General features: G+C 39.9%; 11 protein-coding genes across 11 annotated transcripts; 7 read left to right on the forward strand and 4 right to left on the reverse strand.

Annotated features, from left to right (window-relative positions):
- Positions 1-762: 762 nt before the first annotated feature.
- On the forward strand, positions 763-1960 carry FOA43_002566 (uncharacterized protein; the record flags this gene model as incomplete). Its single annotated transcript, XM_038922853.1, has 2 exons — positions 763-766; positions 945-1960. 2 exons carry the CDS (start codon positions 763-765, stop codon positions 1958-1960), a joined length of 1020 nt encoding a protein of 339 aa, XP_038778781.1.
- A 1441-nt stretch (positions 1961-3401) lies between these two features.
- On the forward strand, positions 3402-5039 carry FOA43_002567 (uncharacterized protein; the record flags this gene model as incomplete). The annotated part of the gene is made up of 1 exon (XM_038922854.1): positions 3402-5039. One exon carries the CDS (start codon positions 3402-3404, stop codon positions 5037-5039), a length of 1638 nt encoding a protein of 545 aa, XP_038778782.1.
- Positions 5040-5486: 447 nt separating this feature from the next.
- FOA43_002568 (uncharacterized protein) lies at positions 5487-7157 on the forward strand (the record flags this gene model as incomplete). The annotated part of the gene is made up of 1 exon (XM_038922855.1): positions 5487-7157. One exon carries the CDS (start codon positions 5487-5489, stop codon positions 7155-7157), a length of 1671 nt encoding a protein of 556 aa, XP_038778783.1.
- Positions 7158-8041: 884 nt separating this feature from the next.
- FOA43_002569 (uncharacterized protein) lies at positions 8042-9802 on the forward strand (the record flags this gene model as incomplete). The annotated part of the gene is made up of 2 exons (XM_038922856.1): positions 8042-8050; positions 8075-9802. The coding sequence occupies 2 exons, from the start codon at positions 8042-8044 to the stop codon at positions 9800-9802; spliced, it is 1737 nt and encodes a 578-aa protein (XP_038778784.1).
- Positions 9803-9925: 123 nt separating this feature from the next.
- Positions 9926-12511, reverse strand: FOA43_002570 (uncharacterized protein; the record flags this gene model as incomplete). Its single annotated transcript, XM_038922857.1, has 1 exon — positions 9926-12511. One exon carries the CDS (start codon positions 12509-12511, stop codon positions 9926-9928), a length of 2586 nt encoding a protein of 861 aa, XP_038778785.1.
- Positions 12512-13807: 1296 nt separating this feature from the next.
- On the forward strand, positions 13808-14681 carry FOA43_002571 (uncharacterized protein; the record flags this gene model as incomplete). Its single annotated transcript, XM_038922858.1, has 2 exons — positions 13808-13815; positions 14321-14681. The coding sequence occupies 2 exons, from the start codon at positions 13808-13810 to the stop codon at positions 14679-14681; spliced, it is 369 nt and encodes a 122-aa protein (XP_038778786.1).
- A 127-nt stretch (positions 14682-14808) lies between these two features.
- Positions 14809-15141, reverse strand: FOA43_002572 (uncharacterized protein; the record flags this gene model as incomplete). The annotated part of the gene is made up of 2 exons (XM_038922859.1): positions 14809-15037; positions 15137-15141. 2 exons carry the CDS (start codon positions 15139-15141, stop codon positions 14809-14811), a joined length of 234 nt encoding a protein of 77 aa, XP_038778787.1.
- A 282-nt stretch (positions 15142-15423) lies between these two features.
- Positions 15424-16269, forward strand: FOA43_002573 (uncharacterized protein; the record flags this gene model as incomplete). Its single annotated transcript, XM_038922860.1, has 2 exons — positions 15424-15429; positions 15496-16269. 2 exons carry the CDS (start codon positions 15424-15426, stop codon positions 16267-16269), a joined length of 780 nt encoding a protein of 259 aa, XP_038778788.1.
- Positions 16270-16288: 19 nt separating this feature from the next.
- On the reverse strand, positions 16289-17182 carry FOA43_002574 (uncharacterized protein; the record flags this gene model as incomplete). The annotated part of the gene is made up of 1 exon (XM_038922861.1): positions 16289-17182. The coding sequence occupies one exon, from the start codon at positions 17180-17182 to the stop codon at positions 16289-16291; it is 894 nt and encodes a 297-aa protein (XP_038778789.1).
- Positions 17183-18006: 824 nt separating this feature from the next.
- Positions 18007-18339, forward strand: FOA43_002575 (uncharacterized protein; the record flags this gene model as incomplete). The annotated part of the gene is made up of 1 exon (XM_038922862.1): positions 18007-18339. The coding sequence occupies one exon, from the start codon at positions 18007-18009 to the stop codon at positions 18337-18339; it is 333 nt and encodes a 110-aa protein (XP_038778790.1).
- A 110-nt stretch (positions 18340-18449) lies between these two features.
- Positions 18450-19298, reverse strand: FOA43_002576 (uncharacterized protein; the record flags this gene model as incomplete). Its single annotated transcript, XM_038922863.1, has 1 exon — positions 18450-19298. The coding sequence occupies one exon, from the start codon at positions 19296-19298 to the stop codon at positions 18450-18452; it is 849 nt and encodes a 282-aa protein (XP_038778791.1).
- Between the last annotated feature and the right edge of the window lie 461 nt (positions 19299-19759).

Genomic DNA, 19759 nt, shown 5'->3' on the forward strand with positions numbered 1-19759 from the left:
ATTCAATCAACCGGAGATTTAAAATTTTAATTCACAGATTAAGATGAACATGCTCGTCGGACAACCGTATTTAGAGCAAATAATAATAACTGTCCATGTCCCCACATTTTGCTCTCTTGAGCTTTCCGATGTGTTTTCCGAACACGATAGAACCGATTCCAAAGGAAGAAAAATATTTCTGCTGAAAAAAAAAACCGGAGTTTAGAGTTTCCACGGAAATCCCTAACAAAAAATAACAAAGTAAATGATGCTAATTATCTCACAGCTGGAAGAGGTATAAAATCAAAATCTTTTCTCATAAAGTTTCAAATTCTTCACCTTGAATAACTGTTCGACTGATTTTCACCATTAACCTTTCGTTATGTGTCTTTCCGAGTTCACAACGTGCGAAAGCATTGGCTCAGAAAATCCTTTAAAACAGGAAAGCTCGCGCATTCTGAAAAACGGACTTGAAGAAACTACACTACAACCACCATCATCAGCTCATCCTTCTTACACCTTTGCAATAATAATAAGTGCTTTGATTGGAACAAATGGCTTTCTCTTTGGATGGGATACTGGTACTATATCAGGTATAGTTGTGATGCCCGATTTCCTCCGACGATTTGGCGACTGGAATTCCGCGGAGGATTCCTACGAATTATCCGTGGTCAGAACAGGACTCATTATCTCCATTTTTAACATTGGTGCTGCAATTGGCGGTATAGGCTTAGGGAGACTTGCAAGTGTTAAGGGTAGAAAAAAAGCATTAATTATTACCCTATGGGTTTATATCGTTGGGGTCATCATTCAAATATCTTCGCAGTATTCATGGGTACAGTATTTTATTGGAAGAATCTTTACTGGAATGGGTGTCGGATCTACCTGCGTAGTGGGTCCAATGTTTATATCCGAAACATCACCACGAGCAATAAGAGGTACGCTAGTTTGCTTTTTTCAAATAGGAACAACGCTAGGTATATTCATGGGATACTGTGTCTGCTACGGTAGCTATCATAATTATAGCGACGCTAGACAGTGGAGAATCCCTGTGGGACTTTCCTTTGCCTGGGCCATTATATCCATGTTTGGTACTATATTAGCCCCTGAATCACCAAGATTCTTGGTGCAGAAAGGAAAAATTGAGATGGCGAAGGAGTCAATTGCCAAGATCAATAGAGCACAAAATAATTCTACAATTGTTCTAGATGAGCTTAACAATTTGATGGAAGCAATTGAATTAGAAAACCAAACGGGCAAGCCTAACTGGAAAGAGTTCTTTACTGGAAAACCAAAGATATTTTTTAGAGTTACGATGGGTGTCGTGCTAGACTCTTTGCAACAATTAACCGGAAATACTTATTTCTTTTACTACGCAACTTCAACCTTCAAATCCGTGGGTTTGACGGATGGATTCATGACTTCAATTATCCTAGGAGTAGACAATTTTGCTTCAACATTTGTCGCTTTATACATTATAGATCATCTCGGTAGAAGAAAGACATTAATGAGTGGATCTGCAGGAATGCTTGCCTGTATGGCAGCTTATTCCATTCTTGGAGTGGTTGCACTTTATCCGAAAGAATATGGTGTAGATCCTAAGAAGCCAATAGGGGATGCTATGATCTTCTTCTGCTGCCTATTCATATTTTTTTTTGCTACTACATGGGGTCCTGGAGTTTATGTCATAGTGGGCGAGTCATATCCTTTGAGAATACGGGCAGATGCTATAGCAATTGCTACCGCAGGAAACTGGATATGGGGATTCCTAATTGCATTTTTCACACCAATTATAACCAATGTCATTCACTTTGCATATGGGTTTGTATTTGTTGGTACAGCAGCTTTCGAGCTCGTCTTTGTTTTTACTTGTGTTCCTGAAACCAAAGGAATGTGCTTAGAGGACGTTGATGAGTTGTACGAACATTTCACTCCGGGACTTGCATTCAGAACAAAGCAAACGGCAAAGAACAATACGTGAGAAGCGTCATGGACTCGACGACAAAATAAAAATGAAACCCAAAACAATATAGAACAGCTAGCGAGTTCAGTTCACTTGCGTCAGCACTTGATTGGTTAACTATGTGGTTCCTTCTTCTTGGAGTGAAGTTCAGTGCATTCGTTGATTGTCAAAAGATACCCCACAATAAATAAATACTAAGGAATCCGGGGTTCCGGGGATTCGAATTCACAACAATGGTGCGCGAAAAGATCTAGTCCAAGACTCAGTCAGAAAATTTCTTTTTCAGGACTTGGGTGAGGAAGGTTTACACTGCTATAAATATAATAAAAGAAACAAAGAAAGATATTAGTGGATACTTCAGTGGACTGGTGAAAAGGCAAATTATGTGCGTGGAGTTATTTTGGTCACTAAACTTATCTCACTCATGACAGGTGCCAAGAGGAGCAACATTAATTTCTGATTTCATCCAAGCTTTTTTGGAAGGAGTCATTTATGCGATGTTGAATTTTTCAAATACCGAAGTCATTTATACCAAAAAAACAGTATGAAGCTTGGTATATAGTAAGCTAGCTTTCCAAAGATAAGAATACGATATAACCTCAAAAAAAAATAGATCACAATATCCTCACACCTGTGTAGCCACCTACTACTCGTATTTCTTCATCTCTACGGAAATATGCTCCCGTCGAGAGGCTGATAAATGATATATTTAGATGCTCCAATAAATTGTAAGTAACAACCTCAAATACCGGTAACAATACAATCGCCGAGTCATTCGACAAAAATCCATAAAAGCAATGGAAGACAGACAAGACTATCATGGAGTTACAGGTGATCGCCACTCCTTTCAAATAAAAAGAAATCACACAAAAATGAAAATGTGATTATTGCAAAAGAAACGAGAATATATAACCGTTACTGCTTTCTAATCTGCCTTGTCTTCTCGTTGTTTTGATTTTTTTTTCAATTTAACTCCGGCCTGAAACCCAACTGAGCGCGGCGTACCATCTTGCAGGCAAAAAGCCGGGTGAAGGTAAGCCACTATGCAACAAATAGGAGAAGTGTTAATTTTATTGTTATTCTCTGTCAACTCTTCGGATTTCTTCCAAAGCTGATCGCTTGATTTCAAAAGAAAAAAGAAAAAAGGTGTGTGCGCTGCATCGTGGCTGACTTTGAAAAGTATTCTTCGACTTTGAATAGCGTCGAACTATGGAGTGAAACCGGAAAAACACATGAAATTGTTCTACTTTTCTTTTTTTCCTTGATCTTAAACGATGAATCTTTTTTCGAGATTTCTAATTCCGGGGAAAGGTGAAAGAAAAAAATGGAAACAAAACATATAACAATATTTGACATATAAAATGAGAAGTTGAAATTCTCGACAGATGTTCCTATTCACCAAGCTACTCGATAATATTCAAAAAACATCTGACAGAGAATCACTGTCACTAATCCATCTATGTCTTCGTCCGAATCTTCATCGCATATGGCATCTCTATTCTCTGAGAGCTTTAGCTCTCATGAGCAGAAAAATAAAAAGGAACGCGGTTTTGAGATGACATTTAAGAGGTCTCTACCTGCTACTCCCGAAGAAGAGTTGCCGGCACCATTTCCGGAAGTTGAATCCAATAAAGCAGCCTATATAGCAGCCACAATAACGAGTTTATTAATCAGTTTGGGAGGATTCCTTTTTGGCTGGGACACGGGAACAATTTCCGGCATTGTTGTGATGCCTGATTTCCTTGAGAGGTTTGCAGACTGGAAAACATCAACTCAAAGTTATGCATTCTCAGTTGTTAAAACCGGCTTGATCGTGTCTATTTTCACGCTAGCTGCTGCACCTGGGGGACTTACTCTTGGTAAACTCGGTGACAAATTTGGCAGAAAGAAAGGATTATTCGTTACTTTAGTGTTCTACATGGTTGGTGTTGTCGTCCAGATTTCATCAAATTCCTCCTGGATTCAATTTTTCTTTGGTAGAATTCTTACTGGTATGGCAGTTGGTTCAACCTTGGTTATTTGTCCTATATTTATTTCCGAAGTGTCTCCAAAAGCTATCAGAGGAACATTGGTTTGCTTGTTTCAACTCTCGGTGACACTTGGAATTTTTATCGGTTATTGTGTCTGCTACGCTAGTTACCATAATTATGATGACTCCCGCCAGTGGAGAATTCCCATAGGGCTAGATTTTGCTTGGGCTTTGATTGCAATTGCAGGATTGGTTTTTGCACCCGAGTCTCCAAGATATCTCATTCAAAATGGCAATTTGGAAATGGCTCAGAAGTCCATATCTCGTATTAACAAAGCACCCGAAAACTCCATCATAGTTCTTACTGAAATGAACAATTTAATTGAAGCTATTGATGCAGAGAAACAGGCTGGTAAGGCCTCATGGAGAGATTTGGTCACTGGCCATCCGAAGATAGCTTACAGGCTCATAATGGGCATTGTGTTGGATTCATTGCAGGTTTTGTCAGGAAATACTTACTTTTTCTACTATGGAACTTCGACGTTTAAATCTGTTGGTCTAACCGATGGCTTCATGACTTCGATAATTCTTGGATTGGTTAATTTTGTCTCGACGTTTGGCTCACTTTACGTTATAGACCATCTTGGTAGAAGGAAGAGTCTAATTCTTGGTTCTGCAGGCATGCTAGTCTGCTTGATAGTTTACTCGTCTCTTGGCGTCAAGAGCTTGTACCCAGAAGAGTACGGTGTGGATCCTAATAGCACAGTTGGCGACTTGATGATTCTTTTCTGCTGCCTTTACATATTTTCATTTGCCACTACATGGGGACCTGGAATTTACGTTATTCTAGGCGAGTCATACCCTATAAGAGTCAGATCGCAGGCTATAGCCATAGCTACAGCTGCCAACTGGATTTGGGGCTTCCTCATTGCATTTTTCACACCTATGATTACCAATGTGATCCATTTCGCGTATGGATTTGTCTTCGCCGGTCTTGAAGCATTTGCCATTGTCTACGTTTATACATGTGTGCCCGAAACCAAGGGAATACCATTGGAGGACGTGGATGAAATGTATGCTAATTTCAAACCGGGCTTAGCCTTCAAATCGAACGATGGCAAAATATAATAAAGTTGTGGGACTCCACAACGCCGAATTTTATTGTTCTTTCTAGGCATTGTCTACCATTTATATTTAATTAATTAATTAATTGATGCATGATCATGTTTTCAATCACCCTCATTTATTTAGGGAGGTGAGCATCGGAACGGAAAATATACCAAAACGGAGATACGAAAAAGCGCGAAAAGGATGCATGGTCATATCCAAGAAATATTTTTTGTTAAAGCCATAACGGAGATCAGCACACCACTGAGGTAAATTAACATCTTTCCTTTTCATATTGGCTGTGGTTAGAAGAAGTGTATCCCCAAAGCCGAAGAGAGCATCTTAATGATCTTTTATAAATAGATGAGCTTGTGTAATGGGAGGGCGGTTTTATTTGTATATGTATGCCTCTTTGATCGAATATCCTACTTATATTTTTGATTCCTTATCTTATTTCCTCTATTAATTATGGCTTCGAATTTTTTTTCTAGTTCTTTTTTGCCTACTCTAAATTCGAGAGGAAAGGACACTAATGCATTAACTATTAAAGATAAACAATCGATTCTTCAGGAGCCTTTAGAAACTACGACACTGAAGCAGACATCCAAAAATGAAGATGAAAATGAAACCGATTCCATTCATTTGTCATTACATCAAAAAGGGACTTCCGCGCTAGCCTGGCTGATGTGCTCTCTAGTTGGGTTTTCGGGATTCTCTTATGGTTGGGATACAGGTACCATTTCTGGTATTATTAATATGCCTGACTATTTGGAGAGATTTGGAGAGTGGAACTATAGTACCAATGCATACGAACTTTCTGAGGTGAGAATGGGCTTGATCATTTCTTTCGTGGCCATCGGTGCCGCAATAGGCGGAATTACCCTTGGAAAAGTAGCCGATATCTATGGCAGAAAACCAGGGTTGATAATTAGTATGATAGTTTACATAGTTGGGTGCATCATTGAAATCACTTCTACAGATAAATGGTACCAATTCTTTATTGGCCGAATTATTGTTGGCATTTCCTTTGGCTGCAATTGTGTATTGGGGCCAATGTTCATTTCAGAGATTTCACCTAGGGACCTCAGGGGCACCTTGGTTTCTCTCTTCCAGCTATTGAATACTGCTGGCATTTTTGTTGGCTACTGCGTTGTTTACCACTGTAACCATCACTTTACAGGCACCAAACAATGGAGAGTTCCCGTTGGAGTGTCCTTTGTGTGGGCATTTTTGACCATTCTCGGGGTGAACTTCGCACCAGAGTCTCCACGATTCTTATTTAAAAAAGGAAAAGTTGATGAAGGAAGGAAATCAATTTCTAGAATCAATAAGGTTCCAGATGACTCTGTGCTAGTAACAGTTGAAGCCGATAGTTTGACCAAGTCTATTGAAAGGGAAAAACTTGAAGGTAACTCATCATGGAGAGAGTTGATATATGGCAGACCAAAGTTATTTTATAGAGTATCATTAGGCCTCATAGTGGAATCATTGCAGCAACTAACGGGAATTAATTATTTCTTTTATTATGGCACTACAATTTTTACTTCTGTTGGTTTGCAGGATTCCTATGTTACCTCAATTATCTTGGGTATGGTCAATTTTGTGTCCACTTTCGCAGCTTTGTACTTCATTGATCACTTTGGTAGAAGAAACCCTTTACTTCTTGGGGATCTATGTATGATGATATGCTTAGTGATATTTTCCTCACTTGGTTACAAAGCTTTGTATCCGGATGAATTTGGTGTCGATGCGAATAAGTCAGCAGGAAATGCTATGATTTTTTTCACTTGCCTTTTCCTTTTCTTTTATGCCACGACTTGGGGGCCCATTCCACCCGTGATCCTTTCAGAATCATACCCTTTGAGAATTAGGGCTAAGGCTATGGGCATAGCCATGAGCGCCAACTGGTTCTGGTGTTTTCTTATTGCATTCTTTACTCCATTTATTAGTGGAGCTATCCATTTTGCTTACGGCTTTGTCTTCTTTGGATGCACGTTTGTTGCATTTTTTTACGTTTTTACGTGCGTGCCGGAAACCAAAGGAATGCCATTAGAGGATATCGACGATATGTACGCTCGCTTAACTCCAGGATTTGCCTTCAGACAAACACAACAAGACAAGGAAGCGAAAGGATTTTAGGATGTCTGGATTCAAACTCTTTGCCTAAAAAAGAAAAGACCTATGATGACCCATTACATTTTAAATATTCACAGATAAGTATAATGAAGACGAGTATGCATGGCTTTTATAAACTAGATTTATCTTATGTGTTTTATGAGGGTATTCTGAAAAAAGGGATTATGCATATAAATGACATATAAATCATCCCCTTTAGAACTAGGCTGCCGTCTGCTTCAACAGAGGAATAGAGAAAAAGCTATCTAGCGCTGCCTACAGTTTTTCCTTTTCATGTTTCAATCTGGCAGTCGTGATGCTCTTTCTTTGCACTACTGAAAACTCTTAAACTTATGTCGAAGTAAATTTGACTTCAGGAATAATAATTTATGTGTATCTGGATGCATAAATTAAAGCTCTCTATGCAGCTTTCATGACACAACCCTAAAAGTATTGATACATATTTTAATTACCCGATTTGGCAATAGAACTCTGAAACATTATGGATCCTCGGTTGTCGAAAACGGTCGGCCACTTACGGTTGAACTTTTATGCCCGAGAAAAAGCCATCCGCGCGCTAATGCCAAGCATTTAGTAAATCTCGGGTAAGAGTGAGCGAATAAAAACAGCAGAATGCCGATGGCATATATGAAAAAGTTTACCGAGATTACCGAAATCCAAGTGTTCATCTCTTTAATCTCTCGCTATCGGCTACCATTCTCAAGATTCTTTGAGGCAGAACACTGAACACTCTTTGAACAAATTCTTACCCGCATTAAAAGTTTGAGTTTATCAGAATATACGAGATCTACATAGTAGTATAAAATGAATAGATTGTCCTGTATTTAATATTGTTCTAAATTGTTTCCTTTGAGCTTCTCCTTCCACCCTTTCCTTATTATTGAACAATGGCTCCCGTAGCATTAGACATAGAAAACAAGAACAGTGTCAAAATCCCTTTGGGGGATTACGTGTTTAAAAGAATTGTATCGTTAGGTGTTCATTCTGTTTTTGGAGTTCCTGGTGACTTCAACCTTTCCTTTTTAGAATGTCTCTATGATGTTCCAGAAATTCATTGGTACGGCACATGCAACGAACTAAATGGTGCATATGCAGCGGACGGATATTCAAGAAAGATTGGTAACAAGTTTGGTGTTTTAGCCACCACCATGGGCGTCGGTGAATTGAGTGCTATGAACGGTATCTGTGGCAGCTTTGCCGAGTACGTGCCTATTCTTCACATAGTGGGAACCACACCAATCAGTGCCAAGAAGAATGGATTAGCCAACCACCATTTAATTACAAGTATGTGTCCACTGCAGAAGAACGATCATTACGTTTATCAGAAAATGGCAGCTACAGTTTCCTGCAATGTCACTAGCATAGAAGATCTCCGCGAAGCCCCAAGCCAGATAGATGCTCTTATTAGAGATATTCTTACTGAAAAGAAGCCTGGATACCTTTACATTCCATGCGATCTTGCCACTGCACCCGTGGATGCTACAAATTTGACCACCATACCCGGTGCTTCTTTCTATGAAACACAGCCTAGAGGGTCTGCTCATGTCATCAATGAAATTGCGGACTTGGCGTTGGAGAAAATATACAAAGCCACTAAACCTTGCGTCTTGGGTGACGGATTAGTTGATAGATTTGGTATGACAAATCAGCTTAGACAGTTTGTTGAGCGAACAAAACTACCAAATTGCAGTAATCCTATGGGCAAATCTCTCCTTGACGAGCAGAATGATTACTACGTGGGTGACTTCATTGGTAATGAGTCGGCTAAACAAGTGGCTGCTTACGTTAGATCTTGTGATTTATTGCTCCATTTCGGAAACTTCGATAACGAGGTCAATTCTGGCCATTTTTCAATCCACAATGGCTTTGAAGACAAAGAAGATAATGGCAAGAGCCTCATTATTTTCAACCATCGCTACATCAGAATTGATTCTCAGGTGTTTGATGGTTACTCGATTGAGGATATCTTACCGGCAATGCTAGCCAAATTGGATATTTCCAAAGTGCCAAATGTTGAGAAGCCTAATGTTAACGCATCCATTGAAAGAGTCCCTTCGAGTACACCAATTTCAGAAACTGATGTACTTGAGGAAATTCAGCATTTACTTCAACCTGGTGATACATTGGTTGTCGAGACAGGTTCCATTCTTTATGGTATTCCTGACATCAAGCTTCCATCTAATTGCAAATTAATCTCGCAACCTTTCTACCTTTCTATTGGCATGGGATTGCCATGCTCCTTCGGTGCCTCTGTGGCCAAAAAAGAGCTTAACGAACAGGGTAGACTTATTCTCCTTGAAGGTGACGGTGCCGCCCAGATGACTATCCAGGAATTGGCAAACTACAACAGACCAGGATTGAGTCCACTTATTATTTTGCTCAACAATGACGGATATACGGTAGAGCGTGCCATTAAAGGCCCAACCAGAGAGTATAACGATATTCGTCCTAACTGGAAGTGGGGCCAGATTTTTGACACTTTTGGATTGAAGAATTATAGGTGTAAAAAAGTGATTCAACTTGAAGACATGCATAATACTCTCGAAGAGTTTGGTCGTGACAATTCTTGCGCAAGAATGGTTGAGGTCGTCCTAGGTAAGCTAGATGCCCCATGGAGAGTGAACAAAATGTTAGATGGATACAAATAATCTATATACTTTATGCAATCTAACCGAACGTGTGATCTACGAAGAATAAAGCGTGAAATTAAAAGTTATATGGATAATAGTCAGGATACACAAGGTTAAAAGTTTCAAACAAAGGGAACACTTCTACATATGATAGTCTATGAAATCATTGATGTTGAGCTTCATGAAATCGTCTAAATGATGTACCATATGACCCTTAAAAAAAGGATTGTTAAGGACAGAACTCAATACTTTTTTGAATTCAGTTAAAAGCAAGTCCTTTTTTTGAGTGGGATCTGTGTTCTCCCGAGCAATCTGATATGTTGCTGCTATCAGAACGAATTTGTTGAATCTACCCATGCCCACATTATAGCAGCGAGTCATTAAATCCAAGCGGTTGTTGCCGTCATCGTCATCAGCTACATTGTTGCGATTTTCGTTTGCACGATTATCATTAGTGAAGTCTATTTTATTGTCATCAAAATCCCCTTGGACGACAAAGAAGTCGGCAAGTAACTTAGACAGATTATCCTTATCACTCTTCAAGATTTGGTTGATAGCTTTATAAAACTGCAACAAAAAGTAACCGTTGAGATTCCAACTCTGCGCCGTTTTACCGTCTATCAACTTATCCAAAACGGAAATAGCATAGTGAGGATCATATCTGATCGTCTCACCTTGCCAATCAAACAAAAAGCCAGGAATTTGATCTGCAGTCCTACTGTTTCTTCTAAACTGGAGATGATTATAAGCAAGGGCTAGCTTGAGCAACTGGCAGTTATTCGAAACAATCTTGGCGTAGTGATGTGACTGCCTGACATCATCTAAAAAGGTCATTTCAGACGAATATCTGAAATTGAGAGGGAATGGTTGAACCACTTTGTGATTCTTGATAAAGTTTCGAAGTTCTAAGAATGTCGAAGTACTATTTCTGGAACTTTTAACGTAAGCCTCACCTTCCAATTTACTGTCGACAAAAGATCTGTATTCTGAAAGCCTCACATGATTCAAGTAGTGGTAAAAAGAAGGAAGAACATTGGAAGTCAAGTTGCGAAGATAATTTGTCAATACCATGTAAATTGTGAGGTCCGTATGATGTTCTTTAAGCAATTTTTTAACTTGGGTATCCAACATAACATCAACAGAAGGCTTTACAGATTTCCCAGCAAAGATCGATTTGCCATAAGCAATTTTTTGAAACTTGAAACCAAATTGGAAGTCGGAATTTTCCTGGGAGTCAAGGAATTTCGAGATCTTGTCGTGATTAATTCGGGGGAAGTAATTTGGATTCCATATGGAAACCAGAGATGCAGATATGGAACCCGAGGAAGACATGGAAGAGATCGAGGAGGCATTAGAGGATGCGATGGCAGAGTTAGAATCATTCCAGATGTCTCTCATGTCAGCTGGCGCATATTTCTTGAACAAATTTCTGAAGCCAGTGCCAATAACACTCTTTCGTTTATCCTCTTTAAGGACAGGACCTTCGTAAAAAAATTCAGAGCCATACGTTGTCGAGCCGGTGGACTTAACGAAGATTTTCTTGGAATCCATGTCATAGTAGATGTCCCAGTCAACTTTATCTTTGAAAAGAGGATTGGATGTACCAATGAGGAAGCACTTTGAGTTCTCAATCAAATCAAGAGTACCCAAATCCATGATTGGATAAAACAAATAGGCAGAGGTGGTAGCATAATCATTGAAAAGACAAAATAAAGAAGAACCAAAGTCCATAACTCTATTGTAACAAGAATCGTAGCAATACAGCACGATCTTCTTATGTAGGAGCATTGCATTAAGAAAAACCATTAGAGGCTTTATACCAACATAAGGAGTCATAGCAGTTTCGGAGAATTGGTTGACGAAAACGAGAGAGGAGCTTCTGAGCTCTAGTAAAAAGGAACGTAGATTAGAGTCCTTTTGAAGATCCGAACCAAACATGGCATATTTAGAACAAAACATAGATGATATAGGGATCTGGATAGGGAATTTGATATGACCTTTACCCAAATTAACGGCAGTTTTAATCAAAAAGCCGGAATCAAAACCAGATACCTGGGGAAAAGCATTTTTCAACTCTGCAGGAAGAGGAGGTTCACCTTGTTCCAAACGAGAAAGTACAAACCTTTCGTCATAGGATAAATTCTCGAAATAAGTGACAAGTTCTGGGATACAAAGCTTATTGATATTGTTCCAAACAGCCTCAATCTGGGAATAGTCAGCATTTTCACTAAACTGCTCCCTTAACAAATAATACATTAGTGGTTTGAAGACATGAACTATGGGGAGTCTAGAGACAATGGAAATGGCTTTTGCAGTGCCATTACGGTAGCTATCGTCATGTTGAAAGTAGCTCAAACTGTATAAATAACAAGGAACAAAATATGGAGTGTCTCTTGCGTAAGAAAGAACACCTGTAGTGGAATCGATGTAGAGGGGAATAAGCGAGTAGTGCTCTTTGTTCAAGAACTTGTGCAAATTTAGCGGCATGACCAAACCCAACAAGTTATCCAACTGGTTCGATATAAGAGGCAAATTCAATGGAAATTGCTTGGCGATGTTCAAACCTTTGGTCTTGTCGAAATCAGTGCACACAATATAATCAAACACAGCATCAGGAATAGTGCTGGTAGATATAGCACTACCAGGAGCAGTAACCGATGAATCTGTAGCAGTTGGAGTGTCCAAATCTGGTTTTACGGAAGGGACACCGGACGAAGGTACTGACATCACTAGAGGGATGAAGAGATAAGTGCTAAAAGAAGGCCAAAAAAAAGAGAGATAGCCTTACGCAAGAGCTTTGATAACCTGGTGAAGAATGAAATCTATTTTTCTATTATGGATCAAATTTCACTTCTTTAGTCGCGCGTCAAGAATTAGAGGTATCGGAAAATCGTTCGATTTTTAAAGAGAGTATCAGGGGTAAGGGAAGAGCACAGCAGGAAACTGACCAGCAACAAGTAGTAAAAGAAAACAAACAAATACAAATTGAATAGATATCAACATTAAACTCTGAAACCGTCGAGATGATGATATTTTTCACAAGTTAGAGTCAATTCAGCCGAATCAGTGATTGGAGCTGAGCATGAAAATCTTCAGATTTCTTCTCACCCTATTTTTCTTTTCTTTTCTTTGTAGCCTGAGTTTTGCAAATTTCATTTTTCAGATCACGCTGGGGAGATATTCTAGGAGGAATCGGAGCAAATTATATGGATTGACCAGTAATGGAGAGGAAAATTATGGTGCTTCAGAATGCCATGAATCACTCATGCACACCATTGGCCCAGATACTCAGTATCTGGATCTGTAAGGATTTCAAGGTTTCAGGGCCAATTGAGTGCCATGCCTTGGAACTGCGTAATAAAATCAGAACTAAAATTCAACGGTATTGAACACGCATCTCAGTGTATGGCTATTCTCAACCCCTTAATGTCTTGCCTAAAGTGGCACATGGGTTGACAACTGTTCAACTGTAGTCTGTGGTGGTTGTCTAAGTGATAATTAATCGACGGGTCGATACCTCCGGATCGGAGATTTATTAATTATCAGAGTTGAATTAAATCTAAAATTTTTTCCTGCACGGCCAAATTGGAACAAGGTGAAAGGGGCCACCTCGTTCATACGGAACATTGCCACTTAAGGTTCACTTTGCTTCTTCTAAGAGTCTCAGTGATTTTTCATATTTTTCCGTATTAATTTACTTGCTGCACAATATGTCCGCTTTAGAACAATCATTGGATGCCATTATTTCCTCAGATAAAAGTGGCAGAGGCTCGAGAAGTTCAAGGGGCTCGAGAGGTGGAAGAGCTAGAAGGAATACTAGTGGAAGAGTCGGCAAGTCGGCCAGACAACAAGTCTCCAGAAAGGCCACAGGAGCAGCACTTGCTGCAGCCGCTCTTCAGAGGGCTAGAAAGAACAACCAAAGGAATAGCGGTAGAGTTATGATTCCAACCGTTGATGCAAGTTCTCTGGAAATGGCCACCAAGGTGGTTGTTTCCGGCTTGCCAACTGATATAAAGCCTCACAATGTTAAGGTATGTTTTCTTTAAGTTGTGCGATAAAAAAGGGGTTGCCAGTTGGATGAGGGAAAGAGAATAATAATACCTTCCGATCAAGGGATCAGAAGCGGTATAGCCAAAGTGTTTTCGCAGCTCACCCGTCGAGCTGAGGATACATGCAAATAGGTGTGATGACAGACATACGGGTAGTATCAGATAGATAGATGGCACATTTTTTTTGACAATATCCTTGAACTTCATGTCTATGCTTATGTCTTACCTTTACTTTGACAGCTATCTACGCCCATGTCTACACCATTATTTTGGCTGATACCCAAACCAATACCTGTTCATGCTTTACACTGCTCTTATGGTACAAAACTCTTTTCTTTACGATGTCTCAACTGGAGCCATTCTTTTTTATTTCCCAAACCGTGGCGCAATTACGTCGAACTTTACTAACTATTACTTCTTTGCTATAGGAATTTTTCCAATCTCAGTTGGGAGGAGTCAACTCTGTTAATCTATCATACAATGAGAGAGGACAGTCTACGGGTGTTGCCACAGTTGTCTTTAAACGTGCTGGAACTGCCAGAAAGGCCGTTGCTAAGTATAACAACGCACCTATTGATGGCAAGAGAAAGACTTTGAAATTGGAGTTGGTCGTTGATCCTCAGCAGAAATCTTTAGCTGCTAGAATCACTCCTAATGTTATTGTCAATGCAAGCTCGCTGAGAACGAGATTACAATCGAAGAGAGTCACCAGAAGGGCTCCTGTCAAGCCTGTCAAAAAAGCACCTAAGAAAGTTGCCAAGGCCAAACCAAAAAATCACAAGAAGACTGTCGCCGAGTTGGATCAAGAGATGGCTGATTATTTTGCTAACGGCCAGCAACAGCAGTAGGTAATAAGTCTTGCTCTCTTTTTTTATGTACTACGGAATTGTGACCAACGCTCAGAGAGCGTAATAACCGTAAATGTATTATATACAAGTGAAAACAACATTATAAATGCTATGCTCAAGCCAAATCTTAGTCATGCTTACCTCTCCATCTATCTAAAAATCCAAACTTATCTCCATGTCTTCTGCTCATGTAACTGCTACCGGCACCTTCGTACTCACTTTTTCTTGTGTATCTTTCAATACCATCTTCTTTCGGAAAACCTGGGCGTATAGTAGAAATGGAATCTCCTGATCTAACTCTCTGTTGCATTAGCGAGTCATAGGACGAAGCGTCTTTAGCGAACTGTTGCTTTCTTCTAATAGTGACCTTATTTTTGGTATAATAAGCAGCAAAGATAGTTAAGCCCGAGAGAAACGCGACTTGCTTCCAGATTGATTTAATACTAGGCAGAGACGACATCTTTGGAACGCCAAAGAATAGGAAGAGTAAAGTGGTGGTGATCGATCACGCCTGAATGTATATCGCCCTGGTACTCTTTTTAGGGATCGAGCGTCGCGACGATCAACGATTTCTAGGGATTTGATTTGATTGTTGCCAGTCACTTCATCTTCAAGGGTACAGTTGTTTTTTGTGGTTATCAAGATGGGCAGCGATAGAACTGGGTCTAGAAAATCTGTCACGTCTGCTGCTTCAGAATCATTGACTCACGCCGTGGCCGGTGGCCTTGGAGGTATCGTAGCTATGGCTGTTACCTATCCACTAGCTACTTTAGCTACTAGCGCTCAAGCGGGTAAAGACATGTATAAAGACGAGAGGAGAGACAAGCTTCCTAAAGATTTTACAAAGAAGCTTCAAGTGATTGTTCACCGAATTCAGGGACTGTACGGTGGTCTCAGCACTGCCCTAGTTGGAATAGTAGCCACTAACTTTCTCTACTACTACTTCTATGAATATACCGGCAATAAACTCAAAGGTAGAGCAGGTAAGTTTTCCGATCTAAAAGGCCTCAGTGCTAGAGAAAGCATAATTGCTGGGCTGGTCGGAGGTGTTGTATCGCGTATTGTGACGAACCCTATTTGGGTGGCTAATACTAGAATGGCTGTGGCTCAGGGTCGCGCTGGTAACGTCCTTCATGTGATCTACGATATCATTAAGAACGAAGGATGGAAGAAATTATTTGCGGGATTGACACCTGCACTTGCACTAGTTCTTAATCCTATTATTCAGTATACCATCTTTGAACAGTTGAAAACTGCATTTGTTACCAGAAAGAGAAGAGCTTTGACTGCTGTTGATGCATTGTATTTGGGTGCATTTGGAAAGCTTGTAGCCTCTTTGATCACCTATCCTTCGTACACTGTGAGATCCAGAATGCACATGAACAAAGGCTCATCCAAAACCATTGATCGTATGGTGCTAGACATCATACATAATGAGGGTGTATCCTCATTTTACAAAGGCTTGGGCCTTAAGTTGATCCAGGGAACTGTATGCTCTGCCTTCTTATTCTATTTTAAAGAAGAATTTGTCATTCAGGCTCAGCTCTTACTTAAAGCACTTAAAAGAAGACGAAGCCCTGTCTATTAAATATATATTAGTATACTGTCTAAAATGGAAGACTCCTCTTTATATACTCGTAACTGACGAAAAGAACGGCACTGGCAGGAATACTCTTACATAGAGTGACACCTAATCCTGTATAAAATCCAAAAATACCCTTTTGATTATATATCTGCTTGACAATACCCATCAGAGATCGTTTCCCTCTTTCATCTATCTGGTAGATGCTTTTCACTGTATCAACAGGGAACATTGTGCAGTGGTAACCAACACCAGCCAACGAACCGGCAAGCATTGACTGCCAAGGTTTTGGATGATAATCAGGATCACCTTTGGCAAAATGTCGTAGGACTGCTTCATAGTTACCGAACCAGGCCATGGAACCGCCGGCTTCTCTAATTGAAGTGGTGGTTTCACCTTTCCAAAGTCCCAAGAGACCATTATTTTTAATGACAGAACGAACAATTTTGGGTACAGAAGTTTTCTTAGAACCCAACGTTTCCACTTGAAACCTACATTTCAGTAGCTCTACAGGAGTCAAGAGGAAACTAGTGCAAACACCACCCCAGGCACCGCAAAGCAACTTATCGAAGACGGATAGTTCATCGGAGAGCTTAGAGCCCCTAGATAACTTAATAAAGTCCTGGGCCATATTGTAAGAAAAAAATAGAGTACTTATTTCCAGAGCTGCTCCAAACATTGGAGGTACTAGTCCTCGATAAAAGCCCTTAAAGAAACCATCCTTTCTATAACTTCTGACTATACATTCCCAACTAGATCCGAAGAGAGGCGTTGGCAAAGATTGCGAATACTGCATTCTTACCTTAATCGTATCAAAGGGGAACTCAAAGACCTTACCAAGAGCACCGGAAAGTGAACCAGTGATAATTTCCCGAGCTGCATCGACAGCGACGGTTCTCTTCTTGCGCGGAGAGGACATGAGATTTCGCACGAGGCTAAAGAGCTAAGAGCTAATTAGCTACAGAGCCAAAAAGCTAACAAGCTGACGAACGAGCAAGCAAACGTGCAAATAAACGGTTGAACGAATGACAGACGACTAGTGATCAAACTACAGAAGAAAAAGAAAACGTGCAGATCCGATTCATTAAGTGAAAAATATAGATCCGAGGCCGTGAAAGATTTCGACTAATCGGGCAAGCGCGGTTCTTGATCCTGTTTAGGAGAGAACCAAAGAAGCAGAGAACCAGAGAAGCAGAGAACCACAGAACCAAAGGACAAAGAACAACGGACAGAGGACAAAGGACAAAGAACAAAGGACAAAGAAATAGGGTGAAGGCTAAAAGTCGGAACATCATTCAATACATTAATAACTCGATTATGGACTCATTTGTATTTGATCCAGTTCTGACTGTTTGTCCAGGTTCTGTATTACGTACACCAACTGCTTTAAAAGTACAGAGAACTCATTACATTTTGCGCTGCTATCCAAATATATCAGGTATTATCAAAACAATTGCTTAGGTTGGATAAGCAGGGTCGTGAACGCACTCAGGTAACAGTTCCTCTTTCTTCAGTCGCGTCAATCGACCCTCGCTGAAGAACCTGGGGAGGTGCGAATTGGCACAAAAAGGTTAAGCAAAAAATTTCAGGTGAAAAATTTTTTCACTTGGGTCTCAAAGAATCGAAGAGAGAACAAATATCCTTCCTTTCTCATTCTTTTCGTTTCTTTACCAAGTCTCAAAGGATAGTCTGCTGAACAAGCTTAAATTGATTATTCTAGCTTAACTTTGACTCTACGAAATAATGAAGTATTTAGCCGCTTATCTTTTACTCCAAAAAGCAGGTAAGGAGAATCCTACTGCTGAGGAGATCACTTCTCTATTGGAGTCTGTCGGTGCCGACGTTGAACAAGACAAGATTACTCTTTTGTTATCTTCTATCAAGGGTAAGGCTGTCGATGAGTTGATTGCCCAGGGTGCTCAGAAACTTTCTGCTTTACCTGCTGGTGGTGCTGCTACAACTGGTGGTGCTGCTTCGAAAGAGGGTTCTGCTGCTGCCGGTGATGAAGACAAGGAAGATGAATCTGCCGAGGAGGAAGAATCTGACGATGACATGGGTATGGGCTTGTTCGACTAAGCAAATTGCTTTGTGCTGAACGGATCGATGCCAACATCCACCCTTTTAGCTTAGCTCAGTCGATAGTTGTATATCTAATTAATATAATGTCATAAGACGGTGACAGCTAGTTAAATGTATTTCAAGTTCCTCATGATTGTTTCTTTTATCATAGAGCTCTCCGGACTTTGGAGCTTCTGTGCCAATTTATCCGCCAGTATTTGCATCTCTGCAACCTCTTCAGTCATATTCTTACTGGAACTAAGTGCCAAATTCTCCTGAATACCTTGAATATCGGTCAAACAATCGATGCTTTGCTTCACCTTCCTATACTCTTTAAGTTTCTCTCTTGCTTCTTTCAAATTCATCATATCAGCCTTAAGCTTCCTTCGTGCTTCATCATACTCATTTAGCAACTCTAAGTTCTCCGTATTAATGCTTGCTGAATCCGGTAATTCTCCTACCAAGTTGAGTATTTCTTCCTTCTTTATACTCGTCAATCCTCCATTAACGTTGATGTTGTTCATATCGAAGCCATCATCATCATCATCATCATCATCACCATTTTCGCTCGTACCATCATCATCATCCAACACGATCACCTCCACTTTCTTATTGTTCAAATTACCCCCCAAGTCTGGCAACATATCATGGTTGAACACTAATAACATCTCATTAACCTCTAGTAATCTCTCTCGTTTTTTTAAGTTCAATCGACTCTCTAATTTAATGATTTGTTTAACAATTTCTACCTTGGATTGACGTGTAAAAAACGTACCTTTGCATTTCTTATTTAAATGTGCAGTCAATGACCGAATCACCTTACTCAATTCAGCTTTGCTCACTCCATATCTATCGCATAGCTTCTGCTTGGTATTGTCGTTTAACGGTATCGCCTTTTCAACTAGTTTCAACTGCGAGTCAATAAAGTATTTCAATGACTCGAAAGTCACCGGAACAACGAGCTCCTTGTCTGACATCGCTACTACGAATAGAATAGGCACTAAGATAAAGGTAAAAACAAAGATATCGATAATTACTGACGCGCGCTCTCTTCATCTCAGAATATTTCCTATATCACAGTGTTATCAATGTCATACTCTTCTCCTCTTCCGATATAAGGCAGATCACTAAAAAGCCGAGAGCTTAATTCTGTAGCTTTTCTACTCCCAGCGCAACTGACCCACGAAGCCAGCCACATATAACACTTGTAGTACCAACAGTCATCTCTTTTTAAATAACGTCTGCGTTTGCAACTCTAAAAAGATATTATCTCTGGTATCTAAATCCACAAAACTTGTCTTATTTCGTAACCGTATCTCTTCAAAAGCTCCTTCAACACTATCAATAGTCATATCAGGATAACCCTGTAGCATTATATACTTGAATTAACCTCACATCTGCCTCCTTTCTTTTCAAAAGATCCTTCTATTTATGCTAT

Source organism: Brettanomyces nanus, chromosome 2 (assembly GCF_011074865.1).
Source record: "Brettanomyces nanus chromosome 2, complete sequence".
Taxonomy (NCBI): Eukaryota; Fungi; Ascomycota; class Pichiomycetes; order Pichiales; family Pichiaceae; genus Brettanomyces; species Brettanomyces nanus.